At 41.6% G+C, this 18,424-nt stretch overlaps 1 protein-coding gene across 8 annotated transcripts in view; it reads left to right on the top strand.

The window, feature by feature from the left end:
* GLI3 (GLI family zinc finger 3) overlaps nucleotides 1-18,424 on the top strand; it is a 215,829-nt gene that overhangs the window by 172,979 nt on the left and 24,426 nt on the right. For all 8 annotated transcript variants that reach the window (XM_075493586.1, XM_075493585.1, XM_075493579.1 and 5 more), the window contains one exon: nucleotides 762-902. In XM_075493586.1, coding sequence (XP_075349701.1) covers nucleotides 762-902 — 141 coding nt within the window. The remainder of the gene's footprint in view (nucleotides 1-761; nucleotides 903-18,424) is intronic.

Genomic DNA, 18,424 nt, shown 5'->3' with positions numbered 1-18,424 from the left:
AGCAGGTTTGAAATGGAAAGAGCGGGAGTGCATAATCTGAACCAAATGTTTATGCTAACATCTGACCCTTACCCTGAGCACATAGCAAGCTGGGGAGAATGAGGCACCTTGAGGAACTGAAGGTGGAAAGTCAAAACCCAAAACTAAATACTCTCTTCTCCCGCTCACCCCTTTCATGCACACATTTAGGCAAGAACAGGCTAACAAGTAGCCTGAAAATTACCAAATTACCAAAATTGCTTTTGGAAAGGTTTTTGTGTGCCAAATTGTCGCTGGATTAACAATGAAAACACACTTTGGATTACTGGTGATCCATTTTGTGTCTAACCATAGTACTAAAGTCAAAGTCCACTTAATTCAACAATATTGAATAGTGCCTTTTTCACTAGGGGTGTCACTGCATAATAAGGGGTAAGTGTGCAAATAAAGAGCTGCTTAAATATGGGGAGAGGGAAGCCAAGCCTTTACGATTTGCTTGAATTGAAATGTAAAGGGATTTTTTTTTTTAGAAATTCTCTGCAGTACTTCTGGGCAGGAAAAATCTATTTTACACGTATAGTCTGCAAACGGCTGCCGGCTTACCAGGCCTGTTTTGGGCTTCTGTATTTTGTAGAACTGAGTAACAGAGTGAACTGAGAGTAAAATAATCTACACCCCCACCTCCATCTTTCTTTTAATGCTGAAATAATTCACTTTTCTTCCTCCTCAGTTTCAGAATTTTCCCTTTCCTCTCCTCACCCTTGTTTTTTTCCTCTCTCCAGGAACAGCCAGAAGGAATGACCCTGGTAAAAGAGGAAGGGGACAAAGATGAAAGCAAACAGGAGCCTGAAGTGGTCTACGAGACAAACTGCCACTGGGAAGGCTGTTCCCGGGAGTTTGACACGCAGGAACAGCTAGTGCATGTAAGTTAATGGTATTCAGGAACTGGGTTTTAAAACTACGTGACCTTTTTCATGGGGGTCGGGTTCTCTGACCCTGTGCTGAGTCAAGTTTCTTAGCTAACAGCGCTGCAAACTGGAGAGGGGTTTATGAGTTTCTGAGAATAAAGAAAACTCGGAGCCACAGTGCTTGACCTGTTCAGTCAGCTAAAGCTTAGTGTAAAATTCAATAAAGTCTTCAATAGAGATTGTAATGGCTCTGATCCTGTAAGCTAGCAAACGCTATTTTGAGTTAGAGACTTTGATAGTTATTGAGTAATAGTAAGCTGGACATGAATTATTATTAACCTTTACCCAAGTTTGATTTTTTTCTCCCAAAAGGGACTGTAACAGGAGAAATGGGCCAGGGGAATTCTTCCCCTTCCCTAAGGGGGTTTTTGGTATCAATTTACTCTTGTGTGTAAACTGAAGTGGATTATTTGGCTAAATACATGGAGACTGAGTTATTCCAGTCTTTTTAGTGAAAGCGAACTGTATGGTCTTATTTATGCTACACCGAATGTTAGTCGTATCTGCCTTGTTTTTTCTTCCTCTCTACCACTTCTCCAAAATAAACGATTTTTACTGATTTTTAGTATTGTAAACTAGAAAATGAATGAACAAAATCTGGCATATAACCTGGCAAGTACAATCCCCCCCCATTTCCAACATCCTTAGCTAGCAGCACCTCTCTTAATTACCAGCGTCATGGAACATATCTAAATACTCTGAAAAAAAAAGGAATTCCTAGGACAGATTAGAGAGGAACATCTTCAGCAAATGATCAGTGTGTCAGAATCCTATTTATTGTAGAAAACTGTTTAATACTTTCCTGGAGATCATGCAAAATCTGTTGCATAATGTGGCCAATATTACTGAAATAGCTTGTTGAAAAATGTACTTTTCCACCCAAAATAAATAAAAAAACCCCACCATATATTTCCAAACACTATGCAAAATGGTAAACTGATGCTGCAAAGCTGACTTTAGTAAAGCAATGCCAGCTTTTCCTTCCTGGAGTGTGAGACTTGGTGTTGCAGTTATTCATCAAGATGTGTTTTCGGCTTCTTGTTATTATTAGGTAGTAGTAGTAACAGTAACAATAATAATAAATGAAAGACTGTCACAAACTAAAATAATGGCAAAAATGTGACATTTTTTAAGAATCTTTTGGACACATTTTGCACAAAAAATACCCTAACATTTTAATACGCCAAGATGAAATGTGAGGAGAGACTCTTGCAGTGTCATAATGTCTTTTTGGGAAGAAATGCCGTATGAACGGCTGCTGCAAAGGGTTGGACACATTTAAAAGATCAAGTGTCGGTCTTGCAATTGATTCCATGCAAACAGACCAATTGACATCATCTGGGGCTCTGCACAGGCACATTCTTTATATCTGCTAATAATTGTAAGGCTGAAGCTTTATGATGCCTGGCAAACATTTCTCAATATTCAGAAATGATCCCAGTGATGATGATAAATAATTTACACCAAAATATATGAAATAAAAGAGAAATTCAGAATAAAGGTGCCCTTGGTAATGAAAAAAGGGAAGAGGTTTTTTGAAGTTTCAGACATAAAATTTAATTGAATTCCACTGTGCCTGTTAGCTAATAGCTAATATTTTGTAGTTTCAGGTGAATGAAATTGACAGTGTGATAGTTTGGTTGGTGTTTTTTTTTTTTTTTAAATGCATTTTTTGTTTCTGGTAGCGAATCTGACTGTACTATAAGGGTCAATACCAAGACTCCTCTGATAAAAGTGTATTTCTTATGTTCCTGCACGATGGCAACATCTGAAATAGGTTTTTCTAGGCATAAAGAAGGCAGATAAAAAATGTTTCTATGATACAAGGAGTTCTTTTTGGCAGGGGTCAGGATTCAGATATGTTATGATGGCATTTAAGGTTATGAGGTGCAAGTCCTGACTTGATATCCCAAAGACAATGAAATCATCATCATCATCACAGCCATCACATTCAAGTAGTGCAAATCACGCTGTAAGAGTCAGCATAACTCAGTGATGGAGCCCTGGTTTGTGATTTCTTTTGCTGCTCCGACAGAGCCCTGCTGTGGGGACTTGAGCAAGTTATTTCTGTCCAGAATTGCAAAGGGCTTTAGACATCTAACTCTGTTTGCAAGTCTGGCCCTTCACCCCAGTCTGTCTCTCCCACATTTTGTCTGCCCTTGATTGCCGCAGCCCTCTGATGTACACCTGCAGCAACTAGGGAAATGAAGTCCAGGTCTGGGTAGGGCTTTATGGGAGTGCAGTTCGGTTTTGCTTAGGTGTGTGACCCCGGCAGAAAGCGTTAAGTGCCTGAATAGCAGTCCAGCCCTTGAAAATCTCCCCACTGATGTGGCTCATGTATGCCTCCTACCCAAATACTCGTGGTTAAATCCAAGTGGATACAAATTGCTGTAATTTGCACTTACCTCAGTGTCTGCACTGGATGAGTTCCTGAATTGGCATGTGCAAGTGTGCACCTGAACTAGGCAGAGAGAGAGTATGTGTCTCAGTGGCGTGAGTACATCCTCTAGTCAGTAATGTTTACACTGCAGTAGCAGCTGGAGGCCTCGTCAAGCCCAGAGTCCCGTGGTGCTAGATGCTGCTCACACCCAAGAGAAGGAACGGCCCTGATATAGGCATGAGGTCTTCACCCCACGCCTCCGGAGCCATGTAGATCAGGCTGTTTGGTGCTGTGTGGAGGTACCTGAGCTAGCTCGTATATGGGTAGGTGTGTAGCTAGGATCACGCTGTGCTTCCCAGCAAGGTCAGGGTTTTGCAGGATGATAGATATTAACCTTCAAATCTTGCAGCAGAGCTGTGACATGTTGCCTCCCCTGGCTGCATGTGCTGCTGCTCTGTGGGTGATTCCCAACCCGCCGGCCGGCTCAGCAGAGCCTCAGTCGCTCCAGCCATGTTTGAAGGGGGGTCTGAAGTCAGATGCTGGACTGCAATCTGGGACATCAAAAATATAGATAACCATCTTGTTTTGTTGACTCTCTTGTGAGGTAGTAATCATCAAGGCAAGGGCAACTGGCATAGACAAAGGCAATAAAGGCTTAAATTGCCCTAGCAAGACTTGTCCGGATAACATCTGCCAGCTTCCCTCTATTCCCTGACACTCAGAAAGGATGATTAGCATCAGCAGAGAACTACAGTCACATGTTCAGAAATTGGGTGGGTGTGATACTGCAGTGCACATGTGATACTACATCATATTGTGTACACACACCTACTTACCCATACTATAGGTAGTCAAGTGAACTGTATAGTGAAACTAAGAGTGAGCTGTGCAGACCTTAACAAAGGATTGCAAGAAACCCCTTCCCTGTCACCCACTTCATTGAGTATGTGGTATGTAGCATATATTCAGTAGAAAGGAAAATGCATTTGTATATTTGACTTGGAAGTATTTAGAGTATTCTTTCACCTGTACAACTCTCTAAACCAGTTCCCTGGCCTTTGGAAGTTCAGATCGGAAGGGGAAATTTGTAAAATGCAGAGTTTCAGAAAAAAAGACCTAAAAAGCATTCTTGTATATCATAATTAGGCTAAATTTTCAGGATCTACGTAGGCTAGCAGTAAGTCTTTTAATGAATGTGGGGGATTTTTCAGGGGAATAAAGCTACTGTTTGTAGCCATACATAATAGTAAGATATCAGACCCAAAACATCCGATGGCACAGAACAGACTGTTATCCAAGCCTTGCATCCCAAAGCACTAGAATTTTAGAGGAACTGCAGTGTTTACGGAAAAAATGGAAGTATGTTTCTAGCTGCTTGTTTTGTTTCCTAAAAGGTTAGGTACCTCAGCGTGAATTCTAGTCGCGCCAGGTTGAGCAGAGCTCAGGAGAGCTTTTCCACAATACACAATGCACACAGTTCACATGACAGATGTCATTACTCCCATCATGTATAGGGTGTATACACAAGCACGTATGCATGTGTTTTGAAAGAGGTAAATATGAATTTGTGTCTATTCTGGTCTTTCTGTCACACGAGGATAGCTTTATTATCTTTTTGGGAATGATGGGACCCGATTTACTTTGAAATCAATTATAGGTGCATCAGATTCTAGCAATATCTGCATTACAATGTGATGTGTGGTATAGCATGTATGAAATGGTAAATACAAACATAATCTGTGTCTGAATATGTGGTATAGTTTTAGAGCAGAAATTGCAATCTTGGGCACAATAGTCAGCATTTGATGGCATTTGTCTGCATTACTTTCTGTAGCAAAGTCCTGCTGTTATTAGTGTAAAATGTGGGCGCTAGTGAAAGTGTGCTTAGGCCCCAAGAGACAATGTTTTCTGACTGAATTTATGAACAGAACCTGGGCTGCTATGAATAAATAACTGAAAAGCTACGTAAAAGAATTGTTATTGACCCACCCAGAAGGGTTTGACACTGCAATGATTTTGGTGCGGGAGCTCTTATTTTCGAGCGATGTGTGCCACTTAGAATTCAGTGTGGTTAAATTTTCATGATACATACACCAAAAGGCAAGGTGTTAAACCATTCAGACGCTCTGCCTTATTTATAGCACCTATCCATCCTTCCCCCCCCCCACTCTTATAGTTAATAGAAAGATTCATGATTCTTCATGGTTGTCTATCTAGTGTCTGACAGTACCGACTGCCTTGCTAAAGCAAGTCACTATCTATAATTGATATCCTTCTATGGAATAGGGTACCGGCTGCAATTGAAGGGTTTTGCTGAAAGCTCTTAAATCCTGACAAGTTCTGCCCTTGTTCTGGTTCAGTCGCTGAGCTGCACTGCTGGGATCCCAGGGTTATTTGAAGTTGGTGCAAAAGGGGTGCATGTGTTGCACATTAGCAAATTGCAAAGTTGGAGAGCTGCGTTAGAGCCACCACTGCGTTCGCCTGCCAGGTAGTCTTATTTACAGTGCATTGCACTCCTGAAAAGATTGCTTACATTACTGTTTGAACATGTGTATTGTAGGTTTCTTTCTTTCCTTTCTTTTTCTTAAAAAATAAAAAAAAAGGATCTTATTTATTTTAAAGCCTCAGTTTGCTGCTGGGGTCTTTATCATTCAGCTGTTTAATTAATTTCTCTGCCCAGCGAGATATTATAATTGGGCTTAGCTGAGCTGAAGTTTGTTTTAAATATGTGATAAATGCACTTGAGCGCCCAGAAGCTACTAAGATACTGTATATTTTTATAAATCTGCTTTTTGTTGCAGTTTGTCTTTTTTTTCCCCCAGAAATCAGTTTAAGAATAAAATATTGCAAAAGGGTTAGACACTAAAGATAAAAGTTTGTTTAAGAAAATTATCCTTCAAGGAAATGACTGAAGTTATTGTTAAATATTAATACAATGGCAATCAGAAAAACGCAGTGCTGCCTATTTCTCATCCCCCTTGCTGTGTAGCTTGATGATAATTATTTTTCATTCAAAAACATGCTTGAAGAACTGTAGAGCTATTTTTTGTTAGTGTTTTCTCCTTAATTGTACAGCAATAAAATTCTCTCATTGTTGTTACATTTGATTAGATGAGATCAAAAAGCCCTAAACGGACAGCAATGGCTTACATTCAGGATCTCATTTGCTGAGGTCTTCCTGCCTATTTGCAAAGCCCAGTGACTGGAGCACTCCCCGGCAGTCCCCAGGGCAGCTGCTGTAATGCCTCACCAGGCTCCCTTTTGCACCAGAGGAAAGTTTCTTGTGTTTCTCCGGTACCCACGTGTTCCCAAGGTAATCGCGATGCACTGAGGGTACCCAGAAGAACCATTACATGAAGTTCCCTGAGTTGAGTTTCTTAAGGTTTTTGCCCTTTGCTCCTGCAGAAAAGGGTGGATTCAGCCCTGACTGACAGAAGTTGTCCAGTGATCCATGGAGACCTACATAAAACCTGGGCTGGGTCTACAGCCTGCCTTGGCTCAGGTTTTGCAGCATCTATAGTGATATGGGGTGCCTTAATCAATACTGTGCACCTCAAAACACTTAAGAACGTGTCTGATTGGGAGGTGAGGAGCACACCACTCTCTGAAGGACTAGACCTCTTTGGAGTGGGTCATTTTGGATGCCCAGAAATAAGGATACTCAAAGTCAATAGACTTTTGAAAGTCTCATTCCCTCTGCTACCTTGCTGCCCTTGGCCTGTGGCTTCTTCCTCAGCTCCTCTCCCATAGGAGAGTGGTAGGTAAGGACCGGAGAGAGCTTCACCACTCTTATCTAAAAAAAGATCCAACTGCAATAGGATAATAAACCAGATTAGAGCAATTCCCCTGAGTAATAGGTGCAGTGGTAGAGCTGTAAATGACCATGCAAGTCGCGCATTGCCCACCGTGTGCAGGAGGAGAAACCTGCCCCATGAGCAGACAGCCCCGAGCTGCCAAAGCCAACAGGGTGCTACTCCCAGCTGTGTGGGTAGGCATCTATGCCTGAAAGGAGGCAATTACACACAGCTGCCCCAAAAGGCAGATTATCCACGGTGCATTAGCGATTTCTTTTCTCTGGGCACTGGAGGTGTTCTTGCAACTGGTTGTGATGCAGGTGAAGTCCCAGCTACATGAAGCAAGTCCCTTCACAATCCCAAGGGGGTGTAATTACACGTCCCAGTTTGCATGCATCTCCAAATACGTGCAGGGATTTATTTAATTTTTAATTCTTCTTTGCAGAGGCAGTTTTCAGTGCATTTTCATTATGGTTTTATTTGGCTCTAGTGCAGTAACACAGAGAAGCTTCAGCCTGTTCACAGGCTTATTGTGCGTGGTAGTGACAGCCAGTGCCCTGAAAGGTTCAGAAATGTTTCCTTTAAATTGAAAAGAGTAAGGAATAGATAAGAACATGAAATCCATTATAGTAATCATTTTTTTCCTGACAAAAGGAGAATGTTTTACGTACAACAGCAAAGGGGGTTTTGTTGGTGGTTTTATTCTATTTCATCTTATTTTATTTTTTATTCGATGGTGTCTGGACCCTAATCCATATTTGGAGAAGCAACGCTGTGGACAAAAGAAATCATTCTTCAAGTGAGACAAGCCCAGGGCTTGGGACAACATGGAGAAGGCAGGGAGTTGTTTTAGAGGCAAGCAAGTGCCGTGGAAAGGTTTTTTCCCAGTTTGTGTATCCCCTCAGTGTGTTTGATCGTTGTAGCTGTGACAGAACAAGGGGGAGGAGAGAGAGGGAGGAGAGATTATAGCAAATAATCGTGAGAAACATCTGTCCAGAAGTTTTTAGATTTTGAAATCTCCTCCTCACTGTCTGTTTAAGGCTGAGTTATAATTACAGCACCACCTTATTGTGCTGGATTATAGGCTGCTGAGCCCATAGTTTTAAACTGTGCCAGAATGGTAATATCGTTTATAGGCCAGCAATTCATTACATGGCATAGGAAAGCTAGTAAGCAGATCTGTGCCCCTAAGTGCGTGTTCGTTTTCTCTTTGTTTCCATACGCGTACCTAACACAGACTTGTTTAAATGAGGCATGTGTTTAACCCCCCATCAAAGGTAACCGTGGAAGTGCTGCCAGGTTTTCAGGTTAAGTAACCACAGATGGACCTCACTGCTATTCTGTAGCCTCAGTAGCCCTCGGGGTCTGGCACAGCCCCTGTTTGCCTTCCCAGCACATCCTTGCTCCGCGCCAGCCACCGTGATGCCCTCTGCCTTACAGCAGTGTTAAAAGTCAGCACTGCTGCCTTGTGAAGAGATCTTATTCACTCTGGGCTTGACCCAAAGGCCAGCTGTGCTTTGGCTCTGGTCCTCTTAAGTACTCCACTACACAAGCACATCGGCAGTTCCCCTACCTAGAGTCTGGCTTTTGATGAATCACAGAGGAGAAGGGAAAAAAAATAAAGTGGGGATTTCTTTTTTTGATAGAGAAAGGTTTACAAAAAAATAAATCCACCCTAATCTGTGAAGTATTAAGAGGGGATTTAGAGAGAGAAATGTAATCATTTTTTTATTTTAATTCCTCTGTAATTAGCATTTCTTTCACAGCATTAGGAAAACTTGTTGTTAGTCTGCTGCTGCTACAGCTACTGTTCATATGAGTTGCCAAAGTCATTGTCTTTGAATTGGTGTCCCTGAAAGAGATTGCAAAACTATGACATGACATGTCATTTAAATAGCACTTCTTTTTCACTGTTGTGGGTAGGGATGAACAGTGCTCCTCTTGTGCCCCAAGAAGTTACTCTACCCATTTAGATTGAAATGGTAACAAGTGGGCACTTGAGTGGAAAGGGCTGTGCGTGGCAGGGAGCAGGGTTTGGCCTCTGTCCGTGCTTCTAATCACAAAGCCCTATTTAGGTGGTTTGTGGATATGCATACTTATTTGAAGTGTTTATTTTGCCTGAGAGTTCAGCTAGTGAACCCTTCCACGTTAGGGATGTTTCATAGGTGACTTCCAATTTTGGGGAGAAGTGTAGGATAAGAAGCTGCCAGCCAAGTCCCAGGGGAGCCCATGCTGACTGAGTGACAAATGCATAGGCAGAGTAAAGCTGCAGAGTGAGTTGGCTGTTTGGCTCCTGCCTCTTGTAGGCATATCATGGAGAAGAGAGAAAAGGGAAGTCCCTGCCTGCTTTTTTTGTTGCCTCCAAGCTGCAGGGAAGGTTGGGCTTATGCATTGACTCCAGGTACATTTCAGTCCTGATGAATGGGCCAGGACAAAGTGGATTCGCCTGGACAGAGCTGAGGTTTTATGTGCAGCTTTTTCCTGCCTTGCTACCACTCACTAAGTGATTTGCTGTTATGTAGCCTGTGTTATTACGGTGAACCACTGGAAGATCTGCCTTGAACCTTCTGGAGTCCCCTGTTCGGTGTGGTGTGTCTCTGCGCTGCTTTTCTCGCCTCCCGATGAATAGGATTTTATCCAAAGTGCAGCCCATCTTCGTATCTTTGTCACAAGTGCCATGTTCTCCCTCTTAGCTGCCCATATTCTGCGCAAAAGGTTTGTCCATAGAAACCTGATGCCTGGAAGAACAGAAATCCGTGAGTGCTGGCCCAGCTATTGCATGTGGAAGTGCTTTTTCTCAGACAGAAGTGGCAGATCAGCATGCACGAACAGAGGAAGGGACAGGCAAGCTAAATGCAGGCATGAGTTTAGGTTCTGCATTTGGTTTTGAGAGGGCTGGGCTGCATGGAGTCATTTTTGCAGTCTCTTTTGTTTGTGTAACCTCTTAATAGAAAGAAAAAAAAAAGGCAGATGAGCCTTTTATCGTGGTGAAGCAAATTTAGTGTTTTCCAGTGCTTAAACTTTTATGTGAGCATGACTTTTCTTGAAGGTGTCGTGTGCCTAATCTATAAAATGAATGGGTGGTGGTTTTGTCAGGAGTGGGTCCTCTGGTGGCTTGCACTGTTAGGTATGAGGTCTGCATATACCATTCTTACGTGTATTGCGGGGCTGAGATGCTGCAGTTCTCCGTGAGATAAAGTAGTCAAGCTGAAAATGAAACAAAGCTCTAACTGTATCCCTCCTTGTGTTTAGCAGAGATAAACTACAGTGGAGTCTCAGTGCTGCTCCGTTTGGCTTCTGGCAGCAGCTTTAATTGGTAAAATGCAGATTTTTTTTTTGATCAAGAGAGGATTATTCTTGTTATCAGTCTGGAGCATCTTATTTCAAGATGAAAAGGCTTCGCTGAATTACAGATGCCAAAAATTTTACAAAGCACTTTGGCGATTGACATCTCAAAGAGAAAGTATGATTTATTAGCCTATAATGGCTAACACTGAGCACTGGGCTCGGTCCCACTGATTTGTGAAATTGCTTAGTATGAATTGCCTTTTTGTGTAATTCAAGCCCCAGGTTTTTCAAATAAACTTACAATATAAAGTGTATGAAACATTACATACCTGGAAAGGGAAAAGGGTAACGGGGCTATGTAGTAAAAAAGAAAAGAAAGGCAAAGGAAGAAAGGGAGAAAGAAAGAGACAAAAAGAAAAAGAGAAAGAAAAAGAAAGAAAGAGAGACAGAAAAGAAATAAAAGGAAAAAGAAAGGCCTACTTCTAAATCCATCTTGGTGGTGCTTTTTTACAGTAGTTTGGTTGATATCTTGGCAGGGTAAAGATTAATAACAAGCCTTGTCGCTATCAGTACCTGCTTGTCGATTCTCTGTAACAGGGCTGTCTGTTCAGCATGGAAATTATTGATTAAATAAAAATTGCTATTAGATTGTGATGTGATCCATAATCACAAACAATGGTGGACATTCCTCTTTCAGATCCCAAGCCATGCATCAAGTTTTTCCTTGCAGTAATTTATATTGTGCTGACACTCGCACCCATTAGGCTTTTATCCTCTCCTACATGTGTCAAGAAAGCACTAAAAGAAAGAACAGCAGCAGCACAGCGGCAGGTAGGAACTCACTAAATTTTCAGAGAGAAGCACAACATAGCTTTGCTTCTAGTTAGCACCTTACCCCAGCAGTGATTTCTGCCAGATGACAGCAACACCCCTTGAATTCAGGGACCTTTTTCAGAGTGTTTTCAGTAAGGGCAAGAGCTTGCTCCACAAGTATTCATACCTAAAATGACTACTGTCCTTTTTCCCTTCTGTTATTCCCTTGGCACTGGTTTTATTTATGATCGTTGCTTAAGGTACACCCATGTTTAGGCTCTCCATGTCACGACGATGTTGAAAGGGGATGCATCCAAGGAGATCAAATATGTTTTTGTGGGGTATTTTTAGCATTCTCAGGTGCAAAGGACAAGTGGGTTTCCTGTATTTATTTAGCTGTGACGCTTCCTAATTTAGGAATCCAGGATTGGAGCGCTTCAGTTAAGACTGCATCACTTTAGGCCGAGTTAATTAAAAAGATAGTATCTCACTGTTCTCTTCACAGCACATGTGAGCACGGTACCAACTTTCTCTCTCCTGTGAGAGCCTTTGTCTAAAACTAAAGGAAACTTAGTCAAAATGTTTTCCGGCATTTGGCCACTTACTGGAATTATGCCCACACAGCTTCTCTGTCCCTTTGTCTCAGAAGACTTAAACAACTTATATGTCAAAACTGATCAAGCCCACCTGGCCTGGCTGCTAGGGAGAGGCATTCCTGTAGCTCTGGAGTGTGCATTGTAGATTGTTTGCCAGTTTCCAGCACTAGGCAGGATTACTAAAAGAGTTTGTACCTCTATGCGAGAGCTGAGAATATAGAAGTTTCATACCCTGTGGGTATGTGATTTTTTTTGTTAGTGTAATTCTTCTTAAAGTTAGTAAAATTAAGGCTTTATCCTTTAAACTGTTATTGGTGCTAATTATCATATGATGTATATTTCTATTTCTCGCTACCGTTGGGGTAGTTTTTACATATCTTTGTTGTGCCTAAACCATTTCCAATATTATCGCAGATAATCAAGAAAACCCTACCTGCAGTATTTGACCGTTTGCCACATTACGCTCAGCTTAAAGAGTGTTTAACAGTGACCTTAGCTTCATTATGCAGGGCAAATATGAAGTTTTCAGGCTTGGCCACTGTCATTTAAATCAAGAGACTACTTCATTTCACAAAGCCGGAGCATGTGCCTTGCACACCTCCCTCCAGTGCAGCCACTTTCTCTGTGTGGATCAGAGCCAAGGGATTACCAGCCAGGAAATTAATTGCCAAGGGGATTCCGACACTTATGGTTAGTAAAAAAGCCTGAACAAAGAAGTGTGTTTTATATCGCATTCTGTAGGCGCCAGGCTCCAGCTCTGATAGTTTTTGGGTGAGGGAGAGTTACACAGATACAGGACTGCCCTTCGGTTTACTCCTGCAGGCTTCTGAGGCTGACTGCCAGCACAAGTCTGTCCCATTCAGATGGTGCCACAATGGTATATAGGAGAAGAGATGAATCTTTGAGTTAAACCAGACTATTTAGGATTGATTTTTAGTTGCCAGAAGCACCTGTAAGTTCACTGCAAGTCAATTAAAGTTAGTGCGTGGAATGCAGGGCAGAAAAAAAATTGGCCTTGGCTCTTTTCTAAGTGCGTTAGGTGATACCCCCATGTTCTACTAAGAGATCCTGTACAGTTTTCATTCCAACAGCTCAAACATACATCTGTAGTATCGCTACAACACAAGACTGTCTATGGTATGTACAAGAGAATAGAAAATGTTATCCTGTGGCAAGAGAGAGTATGAAAGAAGGTATCTCTGCCGCTGCTCCCTGGAGCATCAAGGGTGACTAACTTCTAACATGTGACAGACCTTTGCGAAGCCCGAATTTGCTAGGATGTGGTTGGGATGACCAAGCCTAGCACAGATGTGAAAGATAAATTCTAAACGCGTGTCCAGTGGAAAAAAGCCGAGGGAGGTCTCAGAGGGGCAATAAACTGTTGCACATGCTGAAGCTTGTTAGAAATATTTCTTAGAGATGTTAGGAAGGAAGTGCCTGAAATATCTTCTCCAGTTCAGTCGTGATGTCATGCCTTTAACACACTGCCGTTTCTGTCACGCACCAACGTTGTATTAGTTCTACCAGGATCTCCTCTGTGATGAAACAAACGTTAAAACATACATCGTATAGTAAAGATTCTGGTAATGCTTATCACTGCCATCATTTTTCTTTGTAGTTTCTGTGAAAGTGTTGTGTGTTTTTAAGTCACCACGTTCCTGACCTTCTTAGAGTTTTTTGTGCATTTCATTGCAAAAAGTGGATCAGGCATTATCTCCTAATCTGAACTGCAGCTTTATCTTACTACAGCTCTAAGGAGACACTAAGTGCATTTACTGAAAAAAATCCTGCTATTCAACAGTCTCTTTCTGCAGACAAAGCATTGGTATTTTTATCATACGAGCAATTTGGATGTGTCCATGTGGTAAGCGCAGGACTCTTTAAAAAAATTAAAAAGACTTACTGATTGATTTACACAGGACGATCTTGCTGAGGAGTATCTTTTCTTTCATTTTAAATGGATCAGTGTTAGCTGTGCTGTAATAATTTAAAAAGTACTAAAAGCACAAGAAAGTGCGTGGTTTTACAAAATGTGGTCCAAGGTTGAACTAAACGAAGTGCATATTGTTCAACAAATCCTATCTACATGCTTAGTCTTACTGTCCATGTGTTTAATACACTCCAAAGAGCAGATCCCGTTTAATTGTCTGACATTTACCTTGCTATTTTGCCCCATTAGGAGCATAGGATTTTCAGTAAAAGAAGGCAATGGTTTAAATTTTTTGTAAGGGATCAAGTACTTTGCTAATTCTTCTGCGTAGATAGATGACCCATTGTACCAGTCTGGGAGTCTGGAAGACTTCAAAATCTTATTAAAAGAGTACTTTTTAGCTTTTCCTTGTTCTACCTTGCTATAGCCTTTCATAGTTGGCTCATGGGATTAAGCGGTTTGTTTCTGCTAATATAAAATGATATAAAGCTGCTGTAATATATGGTTACATTTTAACTCAAAGAGCCTGTAGGTACTAACCTGCTTGCAGTCTATTTCCAAACCCATGCACTGAAATGCAGTGTAAATTTTAACAATTTTTTCTCATTAAAACCATACAATTTTTATAAAACAGCTCTGGCTTTATATATTCATTTGGTGCACCACAGTTGTTGGGATATTTTGCTGGGTACTTTTTTACGTCCATTTTTTTCTGCTCAAGGCATCTTTACTGTTGAGCATTTATTTCTTGGCTCCACCAGTCTGGTCTGTGTTGTGGAATGTAAAGGTTAGAAATCTCTTCCCATTTGATTTTATTGTGAACATGTCCTATTTTAAAGGAAAATATTATTACTTTGAGCGTGGTTTGAACCCCTGGCTCAATAACTAACTATAAGAGCTACTAAAGCCCCGCTCCTGCAGAGAGCCCAGTGCATTTGGACCCAATCGAATTTAATGGGCTCCGGGCTGCCATAAGAGCCCGTGCAAGCAGAGCAGCTCACAGAATCAAGATCTGCGCATCTCGGCTAGGAGCAATGGCTGGAATTTATCAAAGCCCAACAATATGGGGGGAGAATAGTTAATTTCAGGTTTAATATATACAGCAGGTCTGATTTCCATTGAAGTTGGATGAGTTATGGTGGCAGGAAGGAGGCCTATAGATTTTTGTCTTCTCCAGCGATGTGGGAAAGCATCCAAAGTATTTAGTTCTTCTGCCTCGTGTGTGCTGGTGTGCTTCTTACAAAATCAGGATGGTATTTTCATTCTTCATACTATTTGCAAATAAGATGAAATACTTTATTGTAATGACCCTTTATGATGACTTCTTTCTCAAGTGTGCTGGCAGGAGTCCTCTGTGGTCTTTTTTTGCCAGTGAGAGAAATCCAGAAATAGAATATATGCTTTTAAGCATGTTACATTAACATCTGTAGCAGTGCTAAGTGCCAGGCTGTTCAGGTTTGGGGTTTTTTTCTAAGGTAAGGCCTGTTTTTCATGTATGTTTTTGTTAAAGATTGTACACAGCTGTATGTGAATTCAGATTTGTAAAGAAGGAAGTCAGCCATTGCTCGCGTTGGGTACTGCCTGTGAGGGAGTTTTAATGGGTTTTAACTTGGTTTTCCTGGAAATTCTGTAGCAGTTGCACGTAAAATCAATTTTTATCCCTAAATGCAAAGATGATGAAGCAGAAAATTTTGAAGTTGAGCCTAAGGTGGTTTTCTCTCCTTCCATATTCAGTCACTCCTAGAAGGTAATCAGACAGTGCATTTCCTAGGCAACATTCACTGGTAGTCTCAGACCTAGTGAAGGGCAGATGTTTGGTTTCAGACCAGTCTTTACCCTCTTCCCCATCCAACTGTAGGAAAAACTCTGCCCTTGTTTGTGCACTACTGTTTTGACTGTGTTGAGGGAGGAATGTGTAACAGATTTGTGGAGAACATGGAGCTCTCTGCAATGAGGATCTCCTCTCTTGTGAGCTTATGGCAGGAACAAGCATCACACCTCCTTGCAATCATGCCATAGAGCTGTTTCCTGAAGGCAGGAATCCTTCCTGCATCTCAAGCTGTAGAACTCCTGCCTGTAGCCAGCTCTCAGAAAGCCTGTGTGCATGTGTGATGGAGAAAGAAGGAGGGAAAGCAGCAGAACAGGCTGAAGATCATCAGTGCAGGGCTAGGGTATAGGATCTGGGAGAAGACCACCTTCAGTCGCTATTGCATTGTAAAGGCCACCACAGTTTCATCACTTAGTCAGCAGTGGGTCTTAAACCCTTCAGCAAACGGCCTTTGTTCAGTCTCTTCTTCTAGCCCAGGCCTTTTGAGCCAAGTTTGAATTCTCCATCACTGGTGCATACTTTGCCTGGCTTCTTTCTCCATCTGCTTTTCTCCTTGCTAGTCTGTCTTGGGTCTCTTGGTTTGTGCTGCAGGCACCAAATTACCCTAGATTTTTCTCATGTGACCTTTACACAGAAGGCAGGTAAAATGTGGGTGTAATTTGGGGACCTAAAGGTGAAGAGCATAAATATCACAAAGTAAAAGTGAGCCAAACACGGATACGTAAGATTATTTTTCTTAAAGTGATTTCTGTACATTGCTGAAGTCTTGGTGAAGATGAAAGTTGTAATGGGGCTCTACCTGTCAGGTTGCCTTTTCCAAAAGGGATTACGGTCCAGCAAAAGGCTGTCTTGGTGCTAGCATAGCAGTTACCTGGTCAGTGCAGCTCTCAAATTGTGCATCCGAACACACACAGTTTGCACCAAGAAAGATGCTGGAGTGAGTGGAAGTTGGAGGAGAGTTTACCAACGTCCACACAGTGGCGTGGAGCACGTAATACAAACTGCAGGAGCTGTGCACAGGAGGGCAGCCAGAGCAGGGAAGTAATGCAGACAGCAGATGGGTAGAAGAAAGTGGTTGGGTGAAATGCCAGGAGCAGTCAGCTTGCAGTTGACCCCTTGTACTCTTTCAGAAGCAGTGGGGGGGGTCACTTCTTCCCTATGGGCTCCTTCATCCCAGTGCCCCAAGAACTTGGTCATCGTCATGGTCACCCTGTTGCATCTTTCCCTGCTTCAGCAGTTCTCAGGAGAGCAAGGCATACCCTTGGAGGGCAGAGACATAACTAAAACATCCCCGTTTGACAACAGTTGACTTGAGCATCTGGTTCATGGTTTCCACTTTCAGTTCCTTCACTTCTCTGCTGCAGCTCCCTCACACAAATACAGTTAGCCCTGTCCTTGGGCAGGTCACAGATTCAGGTGGTTGAAGAGAGAGGTGCAGCTTTTTTTTTTTGTAACATCACAAAATATGGAAGCTGTGATACCTTGCTTGAACTGAGGCAAATGCAATACAGAGCAACAGTGCTGGAGGAGCTGGCAAAGCCCAGTTATCACAGCAGCATGCACTGAAAAATTATTTCCATATATTTGGAAAAAAAAAGTAAAGAAAGCTGGAATTCCTGTAACATACCACCTTCACCTATTAACCTCCCAGCTAGTAATACAAGAATGCAACCTTCAAGAAAGAGATGGCACTTGATTTTAGACAGTTATGAAGAGAACATCAGAGAAGAAACAAAGCTGAAAGTCATCAAAGCATCTTTCCTACCACTGTAAAAGTGGAATGATTAATGTCCACAACATTTATGTTGATGTTCTGGCAGAATCTTGTTTATTAAATTTTCAGGTTTAGGAAATAAAGATGCAATTTCTGCCTGTTGCTTTATAGCTGCATGCTCTTACACAGGAAATCAAGGGAGAGCTGTAAAACGTTGCCCTTGATGGAGCTGCATTTTCCTGCTAACAGACTTAACTGTACTGTATACGTGAATATATGTATATTAAATGAAACAAGAACAAGATGTGATCTTATTGGGAAAGAATCCCCGCAATATCCCATAAGTTCCATTCCCTCCTCAGAATATCTCAAAGCCTACTGAAAAGCTGTCCAAAACCTGGAAACATAGATACAGGCTGAGGGAGTCAGTTCCCAGCCTGACGAGGAAGCTGTGTTTGCCCTGTTGGTATTATATCATATCCATACTGTATAACTACTATATCAGAGATTAAAAGAAGGTCATGCTGTATTATGAACTGCTGTCTTTATTTTTAGGATTAGATAACTTTTCTCTTTTTTTCCCCCCACTGATTCTCTTTATGTCCTAAGGGCAGATCCTTTCTCTTGGGTCAGGAATGTAATAAGGCAGGTTTTCCTCTCTCCAGGATATTGTGTCTGTCTCACTGCGTTTAAATTGCCACAGAAAGCTCTTCTGAGCAAAATACAGTATTTTCTTTGTACAAGAGCCAACGATTGACGTATCCTTGGGGAATTCTCTGTCTTTAGCATTTAAACATACAAGTTGGATATGTTTAACCTATTGATAGGCAACGAAGACAACTACAGAATTTATTGCAAGAGAACAAAAGGAGAAGCAGAAAGAAAACATCTTTTTTTTAACTTGGGGATTGAGAACTTTTATTGCTGTTGTTAGAGCAGAGAGATGAAAAAAAAATAATCAGACCTACATTTTCAGCTGAAACAGAGAGGTGAAAAGAAAACATTCCTGCTGGGTTGTGTCCTTTGAATTAGTGTATTCCTGTTTATTAGTAATACAGTTTCACATTTAGAGAACAAGACTTCTCCAAGCCCATACATAAAAAATTATCTTATTCGCCATGGCTTGGTTAAACA

This window comes from Mycteria americana, chromosome 2, assembly GCF_035582795.1.
Source record: "Mycteria americana isolate JAX WOST 10 ecotype Jacksonville Zoo and Gardens chromosome 2, USCA_MyAme_1.0, whole genome shotgun sequence".
NCBI classification, from domain to species: Eukaryota; Metazoa; Chordata; class Aves; order Ciconiiformes; family Ciconiidae; genus Mycteria; species Mycteria americana.
The sequence above is the reverse complement of the archived record's forward strand: the minus strand, read 5'-3'. Positions and strand labels throughout refer to the sequence as shown.